At 31.8% G+C, this 21,469-nt stretch overlaps 1 protein-coding gene across 2 annotated transcripts in view; it reads left to right on the top strand.

Moving 5' to 3' along the window:
* Nucleotides 1-21,469, top strand: part of LOC132923174 (protein outspread-like) — an 86,211-nt gene that overhangs the window by 56,471 nt on the left and 8,271 nt on the right. For both annotated transcript variants that reach the window (XM_060987023.1, XM_060987024.1), the window contains exons 6-12: nt 19,788-19,949; nt 20,027-20,164; nt 20,230-20,399; nt 20,484-20,624; nt 20,700-20,861; nt 20,931-21,049; nt 21,128-21,446. In XM_060987023.1, the coding sequence (XP_060843006.1) occupies nt 19,788-19,949; nt 20,027-20,164; nt 20,230-20,399; nt 20,484-20,624; nt 20,700-20,861; nt 20,931-21,049; nt 21,128-21,446 (1,211 nt within the window). The remainder of the gene's footprint in view (nt 1-19,787; nt 19,950-20,026; nt 20,165-20,229; nt 20,400-20,483; nt 20,625-20,699; nt 20,862-20,930; nt 21,050-21,127; nt 21,447-21,469) is intronic.

A 21,469-nucleotide genomic window follows, 5' to 3' on the forward strand; every position in this document is an offset into this window, starting at 1 on the left:
ATTATATTTTATTTAAGTAAGTGAATAAAATATGAAAAAAATCCTTGATGAGTAAAGCAATTACTTAACATGTAGTATATATCGGAGGTATTAGGTAATAGAAGGTTAAGGTACCATATTAGATATAAACTATAGATTTGTTAGATAAAATGATTAGTTGAATTTTAACTTGAATATTGTTGGAAACTAATATTAAACATAAATTTTAAAACATTTTTTAAAAAGCATCACTATGATTTATAAAATGTATGTAAATAAGAATTTGTAAAGTCTACGATATTTAGATCGATACATTAATATAGGTACATTAATTTGGTAGGTTAGCTGGTAATGTACCTACCTATATGCTGGTGTGGTACATGATTTACCATTGCCAGGTTTTGACATTGTTGAACCACTTGAACCACATACCAAAATTGACTAATATTAACTTTTTAATGATCATAAGTAATTATAATTAGGGGAGTGGTGAGTAAAAGTTTAAGAAAATATGACTAACTTCTATCTTTACTCTGTTAATTTATCTCTGCTAGTACACTTTTATTTGAATTTTTTTAAGCATAACATGTAGCTAATTGGAAAAATATCTGTTTATATTCCTGTCTGAAGTCTATAACTATAAAGCATCAATATTGTCTATATTATGTTCGAATGTAGTTGACATCTGCAGTAACGAATATAGACGACTTCCGAGACTACGCGTATTATACAAAATACAGCGGATCTAACTACAAAAACAAAAAAAAAAACCCTGCAAATATAATACGAAACTTGTGTCGTTGTATAACTCTCCGCAAAACTCCAGACAGGTCAGGGAAATCGTACATTTTTGCCCATCTAATCAGTAATTGCAGTGCCGACTCCCATTTCACGAGATGCGTTATTATGTCTTTTTTTTCGATCATATTTTTCGGCGGTTAATTAAGGCGGATTTGGACTTCGCGTTATTAACGAATATTTTTGTATAGGTAATATACTTTCCTCAAATATTGGCTGCGAAAAGAAGCTACTCGTGCTGCACTCCATTGACACATCGGGTGGATGGTGTCGTGCTTTATATGCGTTTAATGAATGTCGCTGTCTCCGTGTGTATAGAAATAGAATAAAAAAAAAATAAAACGTGTGTGTGTCCGCTTGTAACGGAGTGCAGCGTTTGATGAAACCGCTCTCCGGATGCACACACACGCGCGTGCGCGATCGCAGCCAGTACTAAAAAATCTTTTTCTGCCGTATATATATATATATAATAATAATAGTATAATAATAATAGTTCATATATAAGCGCGCACGGCCCCGTATTAATTAGTATTAGTATATATGATATATATACATTACATATGTATACAATGTAATGTACGTTCGCGCATTCCCCGTGGTGGCCTAGTTTCCTTAATGAAAATAGCGACGACGCAGGTACCTATATATATGTAAAAAAACGCCGTGTATGACTCGCGCATGTGTAATGTTTATAATGATATTATGCAGTGTGTGATACACATACACATGCAATAATAATAATATAATTACATTAATATATATGTAGATATATGTTTATGACAGAAGAGGGCCCCCCTCTACAGCGATGACTCGGGAGAACCTAAAGGATTCGTGTGTGATGATCGTGTATTTTACAGGGTGATTCTTTTACATTGCACTTGCACAGAACACTATACTGGATATTCCCTTAACATGATGACCTAATCTTTTATTTTACCATATACGAAAAACCGAGCTACAATAATGGACCGGTGGATCTGCAGATACATCATCCCAGTTCCAATTGCAATTTATAATCAAATAAAAAACTTTTACGCAATCTGCTGAACCAGTCATCCTACACCCTGCTTACTTGAATTAAAAAAAATATGTAGGTATAGTTCATATATGTGACTAATGGACCTTTTCTTCCTTATTTTTTAATACTTCATGGATAAGCAGATTATGACATCTATGTATGGTTTTCTTGATTTTTAATGTAATACGTAACCAATATTGATTAACTTTAAGCAGTTATATAGAAAAAATGTTGTGTCTTCTGCAAATCATATAAGAATTACCCTATATATATATATTACATTAGGTGTATAACAATAAAGATCGCAGTCAACGGACATATAGATCGTTGGAGCCTACGGGACGTCTTAGCTGCTGAACCCCCGGAGAAAGAGTTATTATAAGGACAAAAAAGAATATGCACCGCCGTTGTATGTATGACAATTGCATATTATAATAATCGCATGTACCTATAGTCAAACCACAGCCACCACGAGTCCTATTTGACTTTTTTTACGGTCCTCGACCTTTATAATCCTCCCTGATGTGTACTTGTACGGCTATACCCAATAATGCGACGATCTAGATTTCGAACCGAACGTTAAACGTGACCGAATTCTCCACATGCATACGTATATAAGGCCGCGACTATTACGATATTATGTATGCACGTAGTGTAAATTGACACAGAAATAATAAACAGTTTGATTTGGCCGAGTTCAGACACCGCGTCGAATTAATATAATATACCTATACACAATCGTCGCCGATAGTATATATATTTATTACAGCGATCGAGCTATACGCACGACGCGTATTAATTCGACTTTATTTTTTATTCCGAACAATTTTCACCTTATTAATATACCGTTGACAGCTCCGTAGTTACTTTAATATATTATAGCCGTTAATCATCATTCTGTGGTTTGCATTAAATATCTTTCGCCATTTCGGCGAGAAATGAGATAAGGATACGCGGAATTTGTGAACGATTTCTATATAATACAGTTAGTATACGAATATGATACAACGAAGTTGTTTTGTATTTTATATTATCTATTTATTATTATTATTATTACCTCAATGCACATTATACAAATATTATATATATCGATATCGTTTTAAGGTTGTATTTACGCCGCATCGAGGCGAGTGTCGTTAAAGTAAACCTTTATCACGACATTCGTATTTATTATTTCGTTTTCGTATAAGTCGGATCGTTATTGTTGTGTATTATGTACAATTTCATTATCGTGTTACAATTATTGCCATATCATAATATTATTATGTCTGTAATATTTCGTCATTATATTATTATAAGTGTCCTTCGCGCGTAAGGAATAAACTTCTTATTGTATCCGTTGAAAGTGTAGTAAATATTGAATGTAGCCAAGCAAAAAAAAAGTTAAACCAAGTACCGAGTACCTAGATAATTACCAACTGCAAAAGAATTTAGTGCCAGGGCCGTTTGAATTCCATTTTTGAAAATATTGGTTTAGGACGTATATTATTATCACATGAAGCGTGCACCGAAACTAATAAATAAACACGAAAACGGCTTGTAATTATTTTTTTCTTTTACTGTGTAGCATTGCTCATTAAATATCCCAATTGTACGCGTTAATGACTATCATTATCCGTACGACTGTGTGTAAAACTTAAAAATAAATACCTTATTATAATACATACCTTAGGTTGTACATCTTCGAGAAGAATATTGACGTGACCAGTTGGTAGTTGACATGTGACAAAACGTAAAAAGAACTACGCAGAAGAATATATTACGTATTTACTTACATTATGGGTTTTTTTCAAACGTTATAACTTATAACTATATAAAATTGGTTTTTGGGTACCACACTAATAAACAGGTGTACACTCGCATACGGATAGATGTTTAGAGGAGAGAATAATAGAAAGAAATTCTTGCCGCTGGAGATAATATAACATTCGGGTATTTTTTTTTTCACCGACGATATTATATTATTTTTATTATTATTATTATTATTACTACGTCTGAGGAGAATTCTACAACGTATGTGCGCGTATATTATACGAGTGTATATACTGTTTATACTTTATAGGGGTCGGCCGGCTGCATGCAGTCCATAAATATACAATTAAATCCCTCGCGAACGAAAGGGATTCGTCGAAGTAAAAAAAAAAAAAAACAACTTCTTTTTATCCTGTCGAGTGATTTTTATTTAGCTAGTGAACAACGTTCTAGTATTATATTTTATTATAAATCATCGAGAATAAACCTGCTGTGATGAGTACATAATAATATCTACGTCTTTTCGAATATTATTTTATTGCTGCACGGCGTGCTGGTATCTTTATTCTATATATACTATAATATATATTTATTATATGCGAAACAAATCCACTGCCGTTTGTCTGGTTTAAAATTGAAAAGTGTAAACATTTCACAGGAATATGTGTAGAACCAACACACGCATATTTTGATTCTGGCGCGTCGCCCGTGAACGACCTGCAAATAGCTGCGATGCAGAGTACGTGAATCATATTAAAAATAAATGTTGATTTGGAAACGCATTGGTGCATTGCGATAGTTTTATTTTCTCGTAATAACATTATAGCTGCTGATACAAAAACTATCAGAGCTTAAAGTTAAAATTAGTGTGCAGTAAGAAACATGATATAATTATAGTATAGTGCTATAAATTTGATTAGTACCAACGTTGGTGAACAAATTAACGCTAATTTGTTCACCGAAAAATTTCACCTCTGACTTTTCACAATTTTTTTTTTTTAACTTTTGTATTAAGATTGTATATACTGAAGTGTTTAATATATTTTTTTAACTTAATCTATGAAAGTAATCATTTTTAAATGTTTATCTAAATTAAAGTATTTTACGCTTGAAAAATATATTGCTTGCTGGTTTACGATAGAATAGTGAACTTATATATATTATATTATATGTATATATAATAAATTTAGCGTGTGTCGATCGAACTTAATATAATTATACATGATGTCGGTGACGGAATAATAATATAGGGATTATAGTATATAATGTATATAATGCATGTCAGTATGTAACGCTCGTTCTAAATATTCCATCGTTGGAATTCACTATTTCACTTTGTGGTGTCGCGTTACGAATATAATATATATATATATATATATATATATATATATATATATATATATTAATGTTATAATCGTGATATGCGTTCAGACGCATAACTCATTAAATTAATATATAGGACGTCGACTACTACATTGTTTTAACAACATGAACGTGCAACAATTGAACAATAACAAATATTTTAAACAAAACCAAATTTTAAAACGATCTTTATTCATGTGACGATATGGTTTTTAAATAATTTAAAATCAATTTTTATTCATTATAGTTATATTAATATTTCACAATAAGTAAGTTAAATATTTACAATAAACGAGTGATGTATTGAATTATAGGTAGGTGGTTATTTTAGTATTGCGTGTAGAATCCATCTATTGATGGAACTTTATTGGCGTGTGTGGGCGTAATTTATTAAAATAGGTGGTGGTGGCAGAACTATTTCTGAGGTCATCTTCCAGAGACTGTGAAAACAGTTAATGATGAGAATTGAGAGAATTGTGATGATTGAGATTGAAATGGAATAGTTAGCTACATTTTTTGTACAGTTGCGAAAACTGAGAGATCTTATTGTAGAGTGTGATTTGAGATACAAAAATTTAAAAGATGCTTTAGTAATGTAATGGATACATTTTGAAAAAATTGTTTGGAATTTGTTATCGAAGGTTAGGTGGAGCCCCAAAGTATATAACTATATAAGAAAGGCTTAAGGAGAAGTTTGTAAAGAAGAGTTTTATTTTTCATGTTTAGATGTAAGAAGAGTTCGTGATTGTTGAGATCGGTTATTCAAAGCAAAACGTTTAGTATTTTAGTGTATATACTTGTATGTAGGTTACCCGTATTATTTGTGTTAATCTACGGTTTGTTTAGATTAAATCCTAAGTAATGTACATTTTGTGTAGTAGACAGAGGTAGACTATTAAGTATGATGGTATAAGACAAATTGTTGGTCTTAGCATATATTTGTACTATTTGTAGTGAATGGATTTTGTTTCATTTTTATCTGATTTGAAGAAAATGTACTAATTACTAGTATATACGGCCTTTGGGTAATAAATAATAAGGTATCAAAGTCGACAAAAAATTTTATCCTGGAAAATAAAATAAACAAAATAGCAATCAGATCATTATAGATATATATAATATATGTATAATGTATTACATTTTTATATATATATATATATATATATATATAATAGATATGGCGTGATAGGAATCGTGTTATAAATATATATGTTACATACTACTTACACGAACACACACACACACACACACACACACATCCTTCCGGGTCAAACCTCCGGCGCTCCTGCGATAAATCCGCTCACTAGAAAAATGTATATAACTAACGAGTGGTACTTGCGTACGTATATCATCATTATATAAAATACGCGAGACATGCATACGTATATAGTGTAATAATAATATTGTCGGGCTCTAAAAGAAGTTCGCGCGAAATATAGCGTTTTCGTTTAGAGTGCGCGTTATCGATAGGTCTCTGGTGTGCAGCGCGAAATCTATAAATTATGTTTGATTTTTATAAAATATATAGGTATAGGTATACTGGTATACATACAATATTGCTGGAGAATTTAGTTTCATTTCTCTTTCTTTCTACCAGTTCCTTCTCTCGTCTCTAGTTATTATAATATACGACTTCATTTACCAGTTACTTCAATGAACGTATACATAGCTTGCGAGTTACGACATCATCACTGTCAGGCAATGTTACTTCGTACTATATAATATAATTAATAATTAATAGTTATGTATAATAATATTCAATATAACGAATAGTACACTAAATTTTGTTAAAACCGAATGAAAATTTAATTAAAAGTAGTAAATACTCTAACTTTTGGTTTATTTTTTAAGTTATAGAAATACATCAAATGTACACAATATATACTATTATGATTTATAGAATACCCGCCATCGCTATTTTACTTAGAAAATCAAAACTTTAAAAAGCTTTGAATAAAAACTAATGTTCAATACATATATGATTATTATTATAGAAGGTATGCTTAACCTATAACTTGTTTCAGATTATAAAATTTAAAAATGGGTTGTCATTAAAAAAATTTAAAACCTTAGAAAAACACCAGGATAAAAAAATTGGATTTTTTTATAAATATGTATTGCCTTTTGTTATACTAAAATATTTCGAATTAATTTAACAAAATAATAATTGACTTAGAAAATTAATGTAGCTCTTTAAATATAGATCACTCCGTTTGGGTAAACATTTGTCGTGAGATTGACTTGCGTTTAGACCTTTAATAATATGGCAATTATATATTATAATTAAACATCATAGTACTTGCTCATTTCACGCTGATAGAATACGACCGCAGTGTATAATTATTAATAACATATTGAAAAAAAAAATACGCGGTCATTTAAAACATTAACAGAATTAATGTTTATATATTACGTGGCGAACGAAACGCAAATATTTTTTTTTAGAGTTCTAAATTGGTTATTGCTTTCACTGTTTTTATTGCACAGTTAATCGTTGTTTTCCGTATATACATTTATACATAAATAAAAAAAAAACACTATTTCTTGATTTGACAACTTTTTTAATGTTGACTAGAATCAGCTTCATTACAAAAGTATATTATTTTTTATCTTCTTAATTAAAAATATTAAAAAATATATATATTGCATAATAGTGACACAACACATGACAAATAAACACTAAATATAATAACTATGTTAATATTTTACACATTATACATACATTATTGTAATTATAATAAATCAATCATAGTTTATTTCACCACTAGCTGCTCTTTATTATTAATACTTATAAATTATAATATATTTATATACATCTACATATAGGTAAATATAGTTGTTCAATTTATATTTTTAATTGCCGGGCTATACATAAAGTATAATATGAACTAATAATATGTTATATAGGTTTATCGAAAGTGTACAGATTACGTTTCTATTAAAATTAAATTTTTTCTAAATCTACAAAACAACATCACGCATTTCGGCCTATATTCTTATCAATTTTCTTTCATTGTACTGTTGTTAAACTGTATACATAAAAATTCATAACTCACGTGATGCGAACATTAATGAATTATTATTATGATATTCAGATGTCATATTAATATATTTGACGGTCTTTTGTCTTATGTTCTAAATTGTATCAGTCGGACAAATTGATCGAACAACTGAAGTTGATGGTTATAAAAAAAAAATTCATGAATTATTATTGATTTATTGTTTTATAATTGATACCCATATCATCGGAGTGCTGTGATATTTTTCACCGCGGATTTAAAATTAAAATATTATTAATAATTTTTCCTATACAATTTCGACCAAAGTAACTTTTGAAAAGCACGAGTCTATTTTTTTTTTATTGCTTGACCTAGATATTGTTGTGCCTTTTATGTAATCACTTCTCTCGATGAAAACGATTTTTGTTTTATACTCGTATATAACGGTATCGATCAACGAAACAATATTATTAGGAGGTAGGTACCTGTAACCTATACAGCAGCTGCTGGTATCGTGTGATCGATGTCGATTTAAAATTAGTCTTAGGGACGACACGTGATTTGGATACTGTGTGGTCACGACGACGTGCTGAAGACTATGTATATATAATATTATATAAAATTGTGTTTAGAGCCAAAAATTCGCACGGCTGAAAAAAATAATGAAATAACGTTATCGTCTTGTCGGACAATGAAAAGAGAAACGTACTTTGAAAATGATTACTATGCACAAACGACAGTATTTTTTCCTACCACGAGCAATAAAACCTCCTTGGCTGCCTTAGATTTGGCTGCACATACTTTAATATTTTCCACGCTCCGCAGTGCGCTATTTGTATACGATCTAAGTCAACTAATGATGGTTGAAAAACAACTATTTATATAATATTTTCTATTGCAGTGTAACAAAATGGTGGCTCCTATAATAATTAAAAATATATATTCTGTATTTGTCGATTATTATTATTTTTATCGGTTATTGATCAATACCTGAATTAATATTTGAAGAAGGATAGATTTATTTTACATATGCGAGTAGACATCATCTCTGCAGTGTCTGGTGGAAAATATATTATTAGATTTTAGCATTGAGTATACACAGTACACACATCGCAGTTACAATAATATATCATTATTATCTATTCAATACAATATGAACTCAATGATGTTATAGCGTTAATGCGTATAATTTAATATTATTTAGTTCATCAGTGGCGCCGTACCTTATACATTCCTCTGCCGCAGCCAGTAAACACTAACCACTATAATATAATCGTGCCTATATAATATGCACTGTACCTACCTATACCAGATTTATCTTAACAATCGCATATTAATGTAACTACCAAACACCAATGTATGGTTTATTTTGAGACTATCGTTATATGCGAATTGTTAACACTGTTGTTAAAGATAGAAAATCTTAATTTATTGTGGTTATTGCCATTTCCATTATTATTTATCCACATATACGAAGGTGTTTCATTTTCACTTTGTGGAATGAAAATGGACTTTGGCCGATTTTGACAATCGGGCATATGTTTACGATTTTTTTTTATATAATACGTACTATTAAATGTACACGCGTATTGCATATAGTGCATACTTATCTATGTGTCGTTACACCGATTATTTAATCAGTGGCGTGCAAGACGTATTTCGGTCTATTTCTTGGAAAGGAAGAAAAATCGTTTGAAAAAAAACGTTTACAACATAATATATATATAGGTATAAATTATTATATTACGAGTTTTTCGGTCGGTTATTTGTGTCCATTTACCGAAAAACGCCTGTTATGTCTGTTTCACTGTCGGTCATACTTTTGTGAATTCAAAAAATATATATATATATACGCATACATATAGACTATATAATAAATATTATATTGCATGTACCTACGGCTCGATGTTGGTAGCTAGAACGTGATATTATTATATTAGGTATGTTTACCACGTTACTACAAGTACCTCTATTACCAATTTATATATATGCAGGCGCGAAGACTTCTGGACAACAGGGCCGACGTCCGAAAATGCTGTCCTGCGGTGGTATTGTCATTTTATGACGAGCATATTATCATCGCCGCGTGCGTGTAACTGTACAGCGAAAATTACCGGCTCTCTAGTGCACCTATACATACGTATTATTATTATTATATATTTTAATATTTTATGCAATGTATACGTATTTAATTCATGTTGCGATGATCGATTAGTCACATGACCGCGATAATCGACTCTCTTACAATCTGAAATAGCTGCTGGATGATCTGTCAAGGAAGATGTAATTTTATCAATGCATAGGAGTGAATCTAGTCTATATTTTACACCGGGAAAAGTATAAAATTAGCGCCTTATCATAATTTAGCCCCTTTCTATTATACCACTGTTATTATTTATTTGGAAATTTGGTGCCCCCAACCAAAACTTCCGTGGCAAATGTCCCAGTTTGACCTCCCCGAGATTTATCCCTGTGGATACATTTATAGATATTTTCGATAGAAGACTGTTTTTCAATATTCTTCAATACGTCATAATATCCCTCATTGAAACATTTTTTCAGTTAATGTCTTTCAGTGGCCTTCATAAATCATGTTATTATATATTATATTATAATAAAACGTTAAAAGATGTTTGAAAAAATATTAAACATACAAATTGTGTGCTGTTCGTGTGTCGACGAGTAATAATTACCGTGCAGTATGTAAACTATGAATTTGTTTATCACCACCACATATACTAAATTACAATAATAAACTGAAGTTAAATAAAGCTAAAAATGTGCATGTACTCGCAGAAACTATAATAACTATACACGTATAAATAGGTGCAATACATAATAATATATTGACGGTTCGTATTACTAGCCATCCTGCATTCCACCGCTGAATTATTATTGCGTGAAGTTCTTTAAAACAATCCTTTACATCAACTTTTAAACGAAAAACTATATCCTTTACATCAACTTTTAAACGAAAAACTATAGTATTAATAATTCGTCAAGTTGTATGGGTTCATTCTACGCGTACAACGATACCATTAGCTTATTTATATTGTAGCTAGTAGCTACCTAATCTAAAAAGCGACCGGAAACGTTAGAATATGTGAATGTTTTTTTTCATTATATTACCGTCCGATTCATTCAACCGTCTTGTATAATGATATATATATATGAACGACATATGCAGTGTGAGCGGCATACGAAGATGGTTTCTCGATTTGTTCAACGTTTTCCCCGCCGACAGTGTATGATATAGTCAATAAGATTTATCAAGTCCTCACGCGATTTATCGAATGATGACCTGCACCGGAGCGAAACGCCCTTCAACTGGACAAAACAGCTAAACTCGGCAGGCGTACACCAGAAATCGTACAACTGTATAATGTTATAATAAACGGTATAATAATAAATCCCATCGCATTGTATAATATGATATAAATAATTTTAAAACCAATGATACTACATTATAATATTGCTGCACACGGAACGGCCATGGCAAAGGTGAAACTTGGAAATCCTCGACCCCGTATACTGAGCAGTAGAAATACATATGCATATGCTATATTTATACATATGATAAAATATTAAAAAATTGTTATTGTCGTCTTAATATATCATTATCTAATCGTGTTTCTGATATGACTGATGTGAGTCTTGAATCAGCGACTGAGATCACTCGCATCATAGATCGCGGAACGCACGTTGAATCATGTATTCAGACAGTAAAATCGTGTATCATTGTATTGACACACATGCATGTACAACCACAGTACCACACATCGGTGAAAAAATTAAATCGCGAAACGAAGATGAGTGCTTTGTCTCAAACAACCAGCTGAGAACCGAATAAACAGTATAGATCTCATTCGCGGGCATTGTATAAATAATATAATGTAATCATTTGTATGTACAATCGAAATCAAAAGCTAAGTTTCGATTGAGTATGTTCCGGTTTTCCGAAAATATTACCACATTGCTTATAATTACTGCCTAAAAGTTAATTTATATTAATTATATTATATAATATATAAATCCCTATTATATTATACTTAAGTACCTATCTATATTCTATACTATATACACACTAAAATTTATTAAGTGTTATTATAACCGCTGCAGTTTAAAACACTGCAGTGGGTTTACTTGCAGCATCGTAGCGTTACGTTTTTTTACGACATAATATACCTAAGTATAGTAGTCTTTGTGGAATGGCGTTTTCCACGTTTTGTCGAAACTTATATTTTAACGATAATTCAAAAATGATTACTATACAAATAATTGAAATAGACACATTAAGTGCTTTATTTTTATACCTATCATTATATATCTTGAGTAACAGGCATAATTATTCGATTCAGCTTTAAATAGCTGTTGTTTTGAAATCACTTTATTATATTTCGTAAATATAATTACACGGGGGACGCAACATTTTTGATCTAATGACGTAATACTATTATCCACGTGTTTACTGTACGTCAATTTTTCATCTATATAGGTACTGTAAAATATTATATCATACATGCATGTGTATAAAATACGAGAACAGATCATGTACATATACATAATATAATATTGGTTTGGTTGTCGAAAGCGCTAAAACTCGGTACAACATGGGTACTACAATAATATTTGACATTTCAAAACGATTGGAATTGAACTGGTGATGGTGTCTATGTATGAGAAAAATCATTGATTCGATGGAAAAAAAAATTAAATAAACCGCTATAAACGGTCCACCCGGTCCGGGATATACTACTACAGTTTAGTTTTGAAGGACGTACGATGACGATCATTATTTGAACACGATTACTTCTACCTATATACCTGCTATTCAATGTATGATCGTCTATATTGTAAGTTTATAGAAAAATTCTCACGTGGACTATAGATCGACAAACGTTCTCAAATTCAGTTTACGTATTACCACCACTTATTTAGATCCCTTTTACGCCGTGACACCTCTCGGACCATGGTTGAAAAATAACTCAAATGGGGCTGTATAATAAATAATACGTTTGTGGACAAGAAATCGCAACAATCTGCCGAGCTATGGGTAAATAGTTTAATATGCGAGTACAGGGTGGTGGACCACGGTAGGTCTTCCCGTTTTTCTTATTATGTATTACTCATGTAGTCAACCTCGTGGGAAAACATTTGGCAAATATACAGTGATTGTATAGCAATCATCACTAAATAGGTATTACAGCTATTTTCTGAGTAAATTCATGAGTTTTTATTTTTGTTTATTATATAACATCCCCATAAAGGTTAAAAGAATAGTAATTTAATTACCATTTAAATGTTGACTAAATAATAAAGTGCAATATAATATTTAAAATGTATTATTAATTGAATAAGTATAACAGAATAAATGGTGTCGAGAAAATTAATTAAATAACAAGCATTAAAGTTTTCTTTGTAGACCTAAATTAAAATTCGAAATTTTATATTTTTATTGCATAAACGTTCTCTATAATATTCGATTTAGTAATTGATAGTTTTTAGAAAAGGAATATTTATATAATGGGGCGAATTTCAATTATTTACAGTATATCTAACTATAGGTACACTTTTTCTAAAAAATTTCTGGGTAATCAATTATATAACTTAACAATTTATAAATGAAAAAAACATCTGCGGTCTCAGCCTTTTTTACTAAAAGTGATGAACTACATCGCACCTTTATCATTTTCAATGGATAATCTGTCATAACTATAATTTGAAAAATGTTGAAAAAATTTTTAATACTGTTTTTTACTTTTTTAAATTACATATTATTTTAATTGTTCCGAAGTAGAGTAATTTCTTGAGATTTTCGAAACCGAATTGATAATTATAGTTATAACTGGTATTCAACGTTTGGATAGCTGGACTTCCTAATGGCATGTGTATTGTCCTTTAAAAACATAAAAAAGCTTAAGGAATTATATCAATAAAAAAATATACTAAAAATATGAAAAATAAATTTACTAGAAAATAACTGCGTATATATAATATGATAACTGGCCAGTGCATAATAATACATATATATAATATATATAGGTATACGTTTTACGTATATATTTATATACACTAAATATACGGATGAAATCTAGAACTAGCATATATTATAATAGTATGATATCGTGGCCGCGATTTAATATTGAATACTTATCTACATGGCTACACATGTAGTACGGGGTGTGCTTTTTCCCGCGATTGTCGCTTCGTTTCGCTGGTACCGGCGCGGCACACTATTGACCAAAACGGGATCGTATGAGAGAGAAAGTATAGGTAATAGGTATATATTATATATTATATGTACCTATCTATATAACATACGCCTAGACATAACCCGATGGAGATAAGGACCACTGTAGAGTCTGACCCGTTGACATACACACTCTCGCGCGCGCGATGATAATATTTTCTATATCGTACACGTCGATTTACGCGCCGCCCCTTCATAGACCGGCCATGTGCTTACATCCGCTGTCGGCGTATCTGCACACATGCACTTGTGTATATTATATATTATATACTGCGGTACCTATATATATCGCCAGAGTCTTATTATTATTATTATTATTATTATACATGTGCTTAGAAAGTTGTTTTACAAATATTGTTTTCTTCTGTTCCGCCGCCACTTTATAATAATATCCCCTTCCGATCTTCGTCGTCTCCTCCGTCTATACTGTTTCTTCTTCTTCCTGCCGCAACAGGCCAATAGTTAGACGTGCGGCATGATTGAACGCCAGAGAAAGTGAATTATATTTGCAAACACTAGCACATATATACACGTACACACGTACACACACACACACACACACACACACACACACACACACACATACATACATGTGTTATTAAAAGTATATTCCAATATTATATATATTATTATATACCCGCACGCTTATATATATATATATATATATATATATACGGCGAACAACGATGCGCTTCTAATCGCGGCTGGGTGGCGGCCTATTCTATCGTGTATAGGTTATGCTAACGGTAAAATTGAAACGATCCGTTGCGTATAATATACACACCTATACACGATAAATAGCGTCGTATCGTTTCCCGTATTGATTTTTTTATTTTTTTTTTTATTATCAACGGCTATCCTAATATGTATACGTACCTATATATTATATTTTAGGAAACGGGAGAACGATGCCTCCGAATTCTGATTTGATATATATGTATAGATAGATATCATAAATATGATATTATAAAGCTGTCGAGATTTTTGTTGGCACGAGAAACATGACGAGTGCCTCGTGTATACTGTGGAATACATACCGGCAGACCGTCATATTATTATTATTATTTTGGCTCGACTATATTATACGCGGCGTGCGTTTAAGTCTCTTTTGACAATAATATAATACCATATATTTTATTCTGCACACGTCTATACTATAATACTTTTCGTCACCGCGGTGTAGATATATGCATGTATTGTTATCGGAAACGTCCGGTTTCTGTATATTATTATACTGTTCACACGTCCACAATATATACACGTATCGTGTATATATATGCCACGTGTTGCAGTGCATGTATATATATATATATAATGACACTGTCAAAGAATTATTAACAGTTTGGTTTTTCTTGTTTGTTAAAATACGTTGGGCATTATAGGTCTAGATATTTATTTATTATATTATTATATGATGAATGTCTCGTTAAGGTATAGCTGCTTATATATTATGTGAGTAAGTACTATATATATATTATACTCTATACAGTTCTACACTACTCTAGCAGTCATAAAAATTAATTTCGTTGTAATTTTGAACGTTGCTTGAAAACAAAAATTAGGCGTGTTCCATTATTATTATATTATTATATTATGCTATATATAGACATTGTGAGTCCGCTGAACGTTTGATTCAGACTCCACACGATGAGAAGGTACGATACGATAATAGTTGGCAGATATTTAAGATACTATGTGGTAAACCGAAACTAACATAATTTAATTTATATATTCTTTATATCGAGGTATAAACCCACTGTACGTATATAATGGTATAATATTGTAATATATATTTTAAAGATAAGCTGGGTGTCCGGTAAAAATTAATAATATTATTCCTATACGTTATAATATTTGTTTTGTGGATATCGATACGTGTGATGAATATCTGGATGTAATAATTATAATATAAATATATAACAGATATTATTATAATGTCGTACCTACCTACATATATTTATATGATGAGAAACGATGACCGCAGTCCGACCGTTGTGTAGATCAATATGTATCGCTTTGAAATCTGATATATACGCGTATCGTTTTTATCGTCAGATTTTATCTGCAGATGAAACCACAACTTAAAAACCACCGATTGCAATTAATCCTCCGTATATTGTAACTACATATTATATACTTAATGTATATTCTACATGATATTGTATCAATTGAGTATTTTGATATGTATTAATGATTATAATATATATTCATACGTACACATTATATATATACATGCGCAGCGTGTATGTGTGTATTATATCTGATTTGTTTTTTTATTTCTGTCGATTATAATGGAATTCGTTTCCGTGTGGCGGTGGTCGACACAGTTTATGTGCGCTCAATGCGTATAATCAGTTATAATTGACTACAAAATAGGACCTATTTCCGTTCGATCGCAAACTATAATATATATTTTTGGACACATGACAGCGGTAAAGAACAATATTTTATTCGACGCGCGTAATACGGTACATTTAACGTGAAATAAATTAACAGGCTACCGTTCATATACATGCACGTATACAGGGGCCCCCATTCGTAAAATACGCATCTGTATGTATGGATATATATTATGTATACAGAATGAGAGAGAAAATAGTTGTTCTTCGCCCGACCGATGCCACCGCACGCGCCGTCTCTGCATGATAACTTCGGTGGTCGCCTCGACTCAGCGTACCTATAATATTATAATATACCTATACGATAATAATATTCACGTACGACGCGATTGCCAAACGGAAAATCGGAATGCGATCTGATTAAAAAAATAAAACAAAAAATAGGTAAGAAAAAAAACACGTTTCGCCCAGTGGCTACTCTAAACCGCCGACCATATATATATATTATACAATATACTATATACATATACGACGACTATGACGACCACGAGTGTGATTACGAAAGATGAAAACCAACGGTTTATTATTATTATTATTTTCGTGTCCCGTAATAAACCGTACACGCGTTAAGTATGTATAAAAATAAAAAATTACGAAAAAATCACATAATATCGCAGATAAAGAAGCAAGGCCCCAGGCTGGAGGCAGCTCTATTTGTCTTTTATTACAGGTTACTGCATATTGTATACATGTATACATGCACATAGATACTTTATATATATATGCGTTGTGTTCTCTTCTCAGATTGGACGAACAGATAATGAGGATTGTATTACTATACAGTATGTGTTTTCGTATATTATATGCAACAGCGTGGACCGACGCCGTCTTGTCCGATTTTCCGAATTGTAAATGATAAACATAAGATATATAGCTAATAAAATATGTAATATTGTCCTTTATTCTACCAAAATATTAAAAACATGATAAAATTATTGCAAGAACTTATATTTTTATTATAATTTATAACTTAATCTTTATGACTAAATATCAATTAATTTATTAAAACTATGTATATTGAACACCTATAATTGTTAAGTATATTCTAAACAGGCTTACAGGACCTAAAACACACTCGAAGACTCTGCAGTAGTTAAGGAAATGCTGGTTTGTTATATAATTTAGCAAAATAAAAACTAAATACTTCACGTTTTAAACTGTTTTTATCGCCGTCATGTTATCAGTGTTCCGGATTCCACGACGTTACAAAAGCTTTCGTGCGGCCCGGGGCCTAACATAAAACATATTTATAATGTGATGTCGGTGATTCGAAAAGCCACGATAGTCCACTCTAACGGGATTGTGGTGTCCACGTTGTTGCAAAGGTCGAGGTTTCGTGTTGCGCACGATACGATGATAAAATTAACATTAATCATCATGTTCCTTTAATATTATGTATGTACATGATATCGCGTTACGAGTTACGACGTATAATAACGACGACAACGATATCGATCGGGCGTTCATACGTAAACAGATAATAATTATTATTATTATAATCAGTCCAATGAATGAAAATTACTGTGTAGATAATATTAGGCGTATATGTTTAGTCGCTAAAATAATAATAATAATAAAATCATCTCGCGCGCACATATAGGCATGACAATAAATCACGACAGGTATGTATAGAAAGTTGGTGGCGAACATCGAAGAACATACATAGTAGCCTCGCAAATTCACACGCGCATTGTACATCCAAAGCAATTATAATTTATAATATCAAAATATACGCGTTCAGCCGGTCACCTATTAAAAATTATCATGTTTTCTATTATGCGTGCCCTGTACCACAAATGCTCCATAAGTGTCCTGGCAGTTCGAGCATATAATAAATATATTATTGTACGTACACACTACGAAATGTACGCACGAGCGCCAAAAAAATCTCCTCGTTGCAATAATATTATTGTTTCGCGACTCACCGCGACCATATCCCGTCGACCGCGTACATAATATATTATTATAATAATATTATCTACCGGGGCAAGTAAATCGTGCTCGCTTACGTCCGAAGCGCGTACGAGACGGTTGGTTTTTTGTTTTTTATTTTTATTTTTATTACCCTAGGATAATCGTTGTTGCCGTGTTCCCCGGCGCGTGGTTTATTGTCAAACTTTCCATTGTGTCTTGAAACCAGTTTTTCTCGTCTATGTTGTTCACTATTATCACATATCGTCGTTTTATTTCGGAACGTCGTCGTTTGTCGTAAAAACCATAAGAGTTTCACAACGCGCGTATGTGTGTGGATACACCTACCCATAATAATGCTCGGCACGCGCAACGATTGCGCGTTCGGTGTAAAAACTTAGCGCCTTAGGTGCACGCGTACCAAATCGTTAACCGTTCGACGCGGGTATGGGTTACCCATTTTCAAAAACGCAATAGGTGTACCGAATTCCTATCGTAAAGTGCGCGTGTGTGCGTGTATAGATTATAATATTGTAAAGGAGGTATTATGTGTTTTGAACCTTTAGGTCATATATGTTAGGTATATACCAGAAAACTCGCGCGGGCATTACATTATACATAAATATACAAGTATAGGTACTGTCGATGCTGTATGTTTATATATATATTTATAATATATTTAAATATGAATACGAATTTATTCATAACAGACGGCCCAGTGGTCGCTCTGTATATAGTTCTTAGCATACAAATAGCATTCGGACCAGCTCCAGTACGTATTATTATAATATGGTAATTTTTAATACGCATTATATTATTATACTTATACATAGGTAATAAGTATAGGTGGTATCTATAATGCGTACGCGCGTTATTATATTCTGCTGTCGATTGTATTAGTCAACAGTTATTGTCGATTACTTAAAAGTTAATGTAAAGAAAAAAAGGAACACGTTCTTTGGCGGACGGCGTACAAAAAAGTACAAAATGAATAAATAAATTGTAGGTTGATCTGTTAAACGTTCGTTTATTATAAAAAAATTGTTACTCATATAAACACAATAATGTTGGTGCATTTCTGTTTTAAATAGGAATAATAAAATTAAATATGTTTAGAAATGTACCTACGCAAACAGCTATAGTTTTTATACTATTATTTATTTCTATGTGCTGTGCCATCTTTATATATTATATTGTTAAATATTGTTGTTTACATAATCGGTCGTTGATCTATAATACGTATTTCTTTTATAGATTCGTTTATATTATTATTTAATACTCCATCATTAAACATATTAATTTTTCATTTTTTTAATTAGCCACTACCATTTCCACGAGTACAAATTTAACTAGTCATCAGCAGCAAACCACAGGATGGGTGACTTCAGCGCCAAGTGTACCTGATCGAGATCAAAGACCGCGTTCATCAACAGCTCCTGTTATCGTGGCCACGGTCCCTACAAACAAAACTGATCGAAAAAGTAAAAAATAAATTTACAAGAACCAATGTACAATTATGTTCTTTGTACATATACTAACACCACGTTTTTGTTTACAGTTTATTCAAATTCACCCCCTACTCGGGAAAAAGTTCGTACTGATGATAATGTACGACTTAGGTCCTCTGAGCAACATCGGTCAAATTCCAGTTTGTCTCAAACATCTTCTTCCGGGTGGGATCAAACCGATTCGACAGGTAAGTGAAATTGAAAATTGGGTTATTAAAAAAGAAAAATTTTTAAAATTTAATTGTGATTTTAGATTGCGTTACCAGAAGATTGCTGATCGAGGAGTACGAAAGTGAATGTAAGCTAAAAGAAATCGCTGATTCGATCACTCGGTTACATCCTCGTAATTTAAGTAATGGGATATTATCTAAGCCTAGAAACATGGAGCCCACGAGGGATTCAGATATTACCAATCAAAAACAGGTATATTTTGCAACGCACCTGTTCGATCATCTATTATTTTATAATATATTGATAAAATAAATAAAAACTGAATGTTATTTATAGGTACGTGGAGATCCGGACGGTTGTGGTTTGGATTTATCTTTACGGTACTCACCTAGTTCAGAACTGAGAGTTGATTTACCGACTGAGGATTTATTGAATATAAAGAAAGGCTGGCTTATGAAACAAGGAAGCACATCAGATGTAAGTTGTGAATATTATTTATAATGAATAAAAACCAAAACTTGAATAAGTGATAATTTTAATATATTTGCTTAGGAATGGAACAAACATTGGTTTGTATTGAGGGGTTCTGCTTTATTATTTTATCGTGACCCGACGGCTGAAGATCAGGGTATTTTAGACGGTGTAGTCGATTTAAGTTGCGTAACTACCGTTAATGAAGTACAAGTCAATAGGAATTACGGGTTTCAAACAATTGTAAGTAGGAAATTAGCGCCAATAAATCAAATAAATCAGTTAGTTGACTAATAAACATTCTGTCTGCAGTCTTGGGATGATAAAAAAGTTGTATTATCAGCAATAACGTCTGGAATCCGAACTAACTGGGTATCGGCCATACGAAGATCTGCTGGTCTTACTGACGAAAATATTATGACCAAACCTTCGTAAATATATTTAGTTTCTTATTCGTTTTATAATATATATAGGTAGTTATAAATTACATGTATTTATCCATCTTTTAGTTTGGATGGTACATTGTCTTCTTCAAGGTCAATTGTTTTTTCTTCGGATGACGAATACAGAACAGCTTCTGAATGTGGAAGACGCGAAAGTAGTGATTGGGGTGATACTTTACCACCCTCACCTCCTCTTAACCGGACTCCTATATCAAAAGTTAAAGAAAGAGCTAGAGGTGGGCCTAGAAGTAGAATATTTACTGGAGGATCTCTAGCATCTAAGCGTTCAAAATCTTCTCCTCCTGTATCTCCAAGAAGCATATCTGAAAGTTCAAAGTCTGATGAACTTTTGTTATCATCGTGCGCAGAATCTGATGATACTAAGGTAAATTGGAATACATTTAAAAT

The sequence above is a fragment of the Rhopalosiphum padi genome, chromosome 2 (assembly GCF_020882245.1).
Source record: "Rhopalosiphum padi isolate XX-2018 chromosome 2, ASM2088224v1, whole genome shotgun sequence".
Taxonomy (NCBI): domain Eukaryota; kingdom Metazoa; phylum Arthropoda; class Insecta; order Hemiptera; family Aphididae; genus Rhopalosiphum; species Rhopalosiphum padi.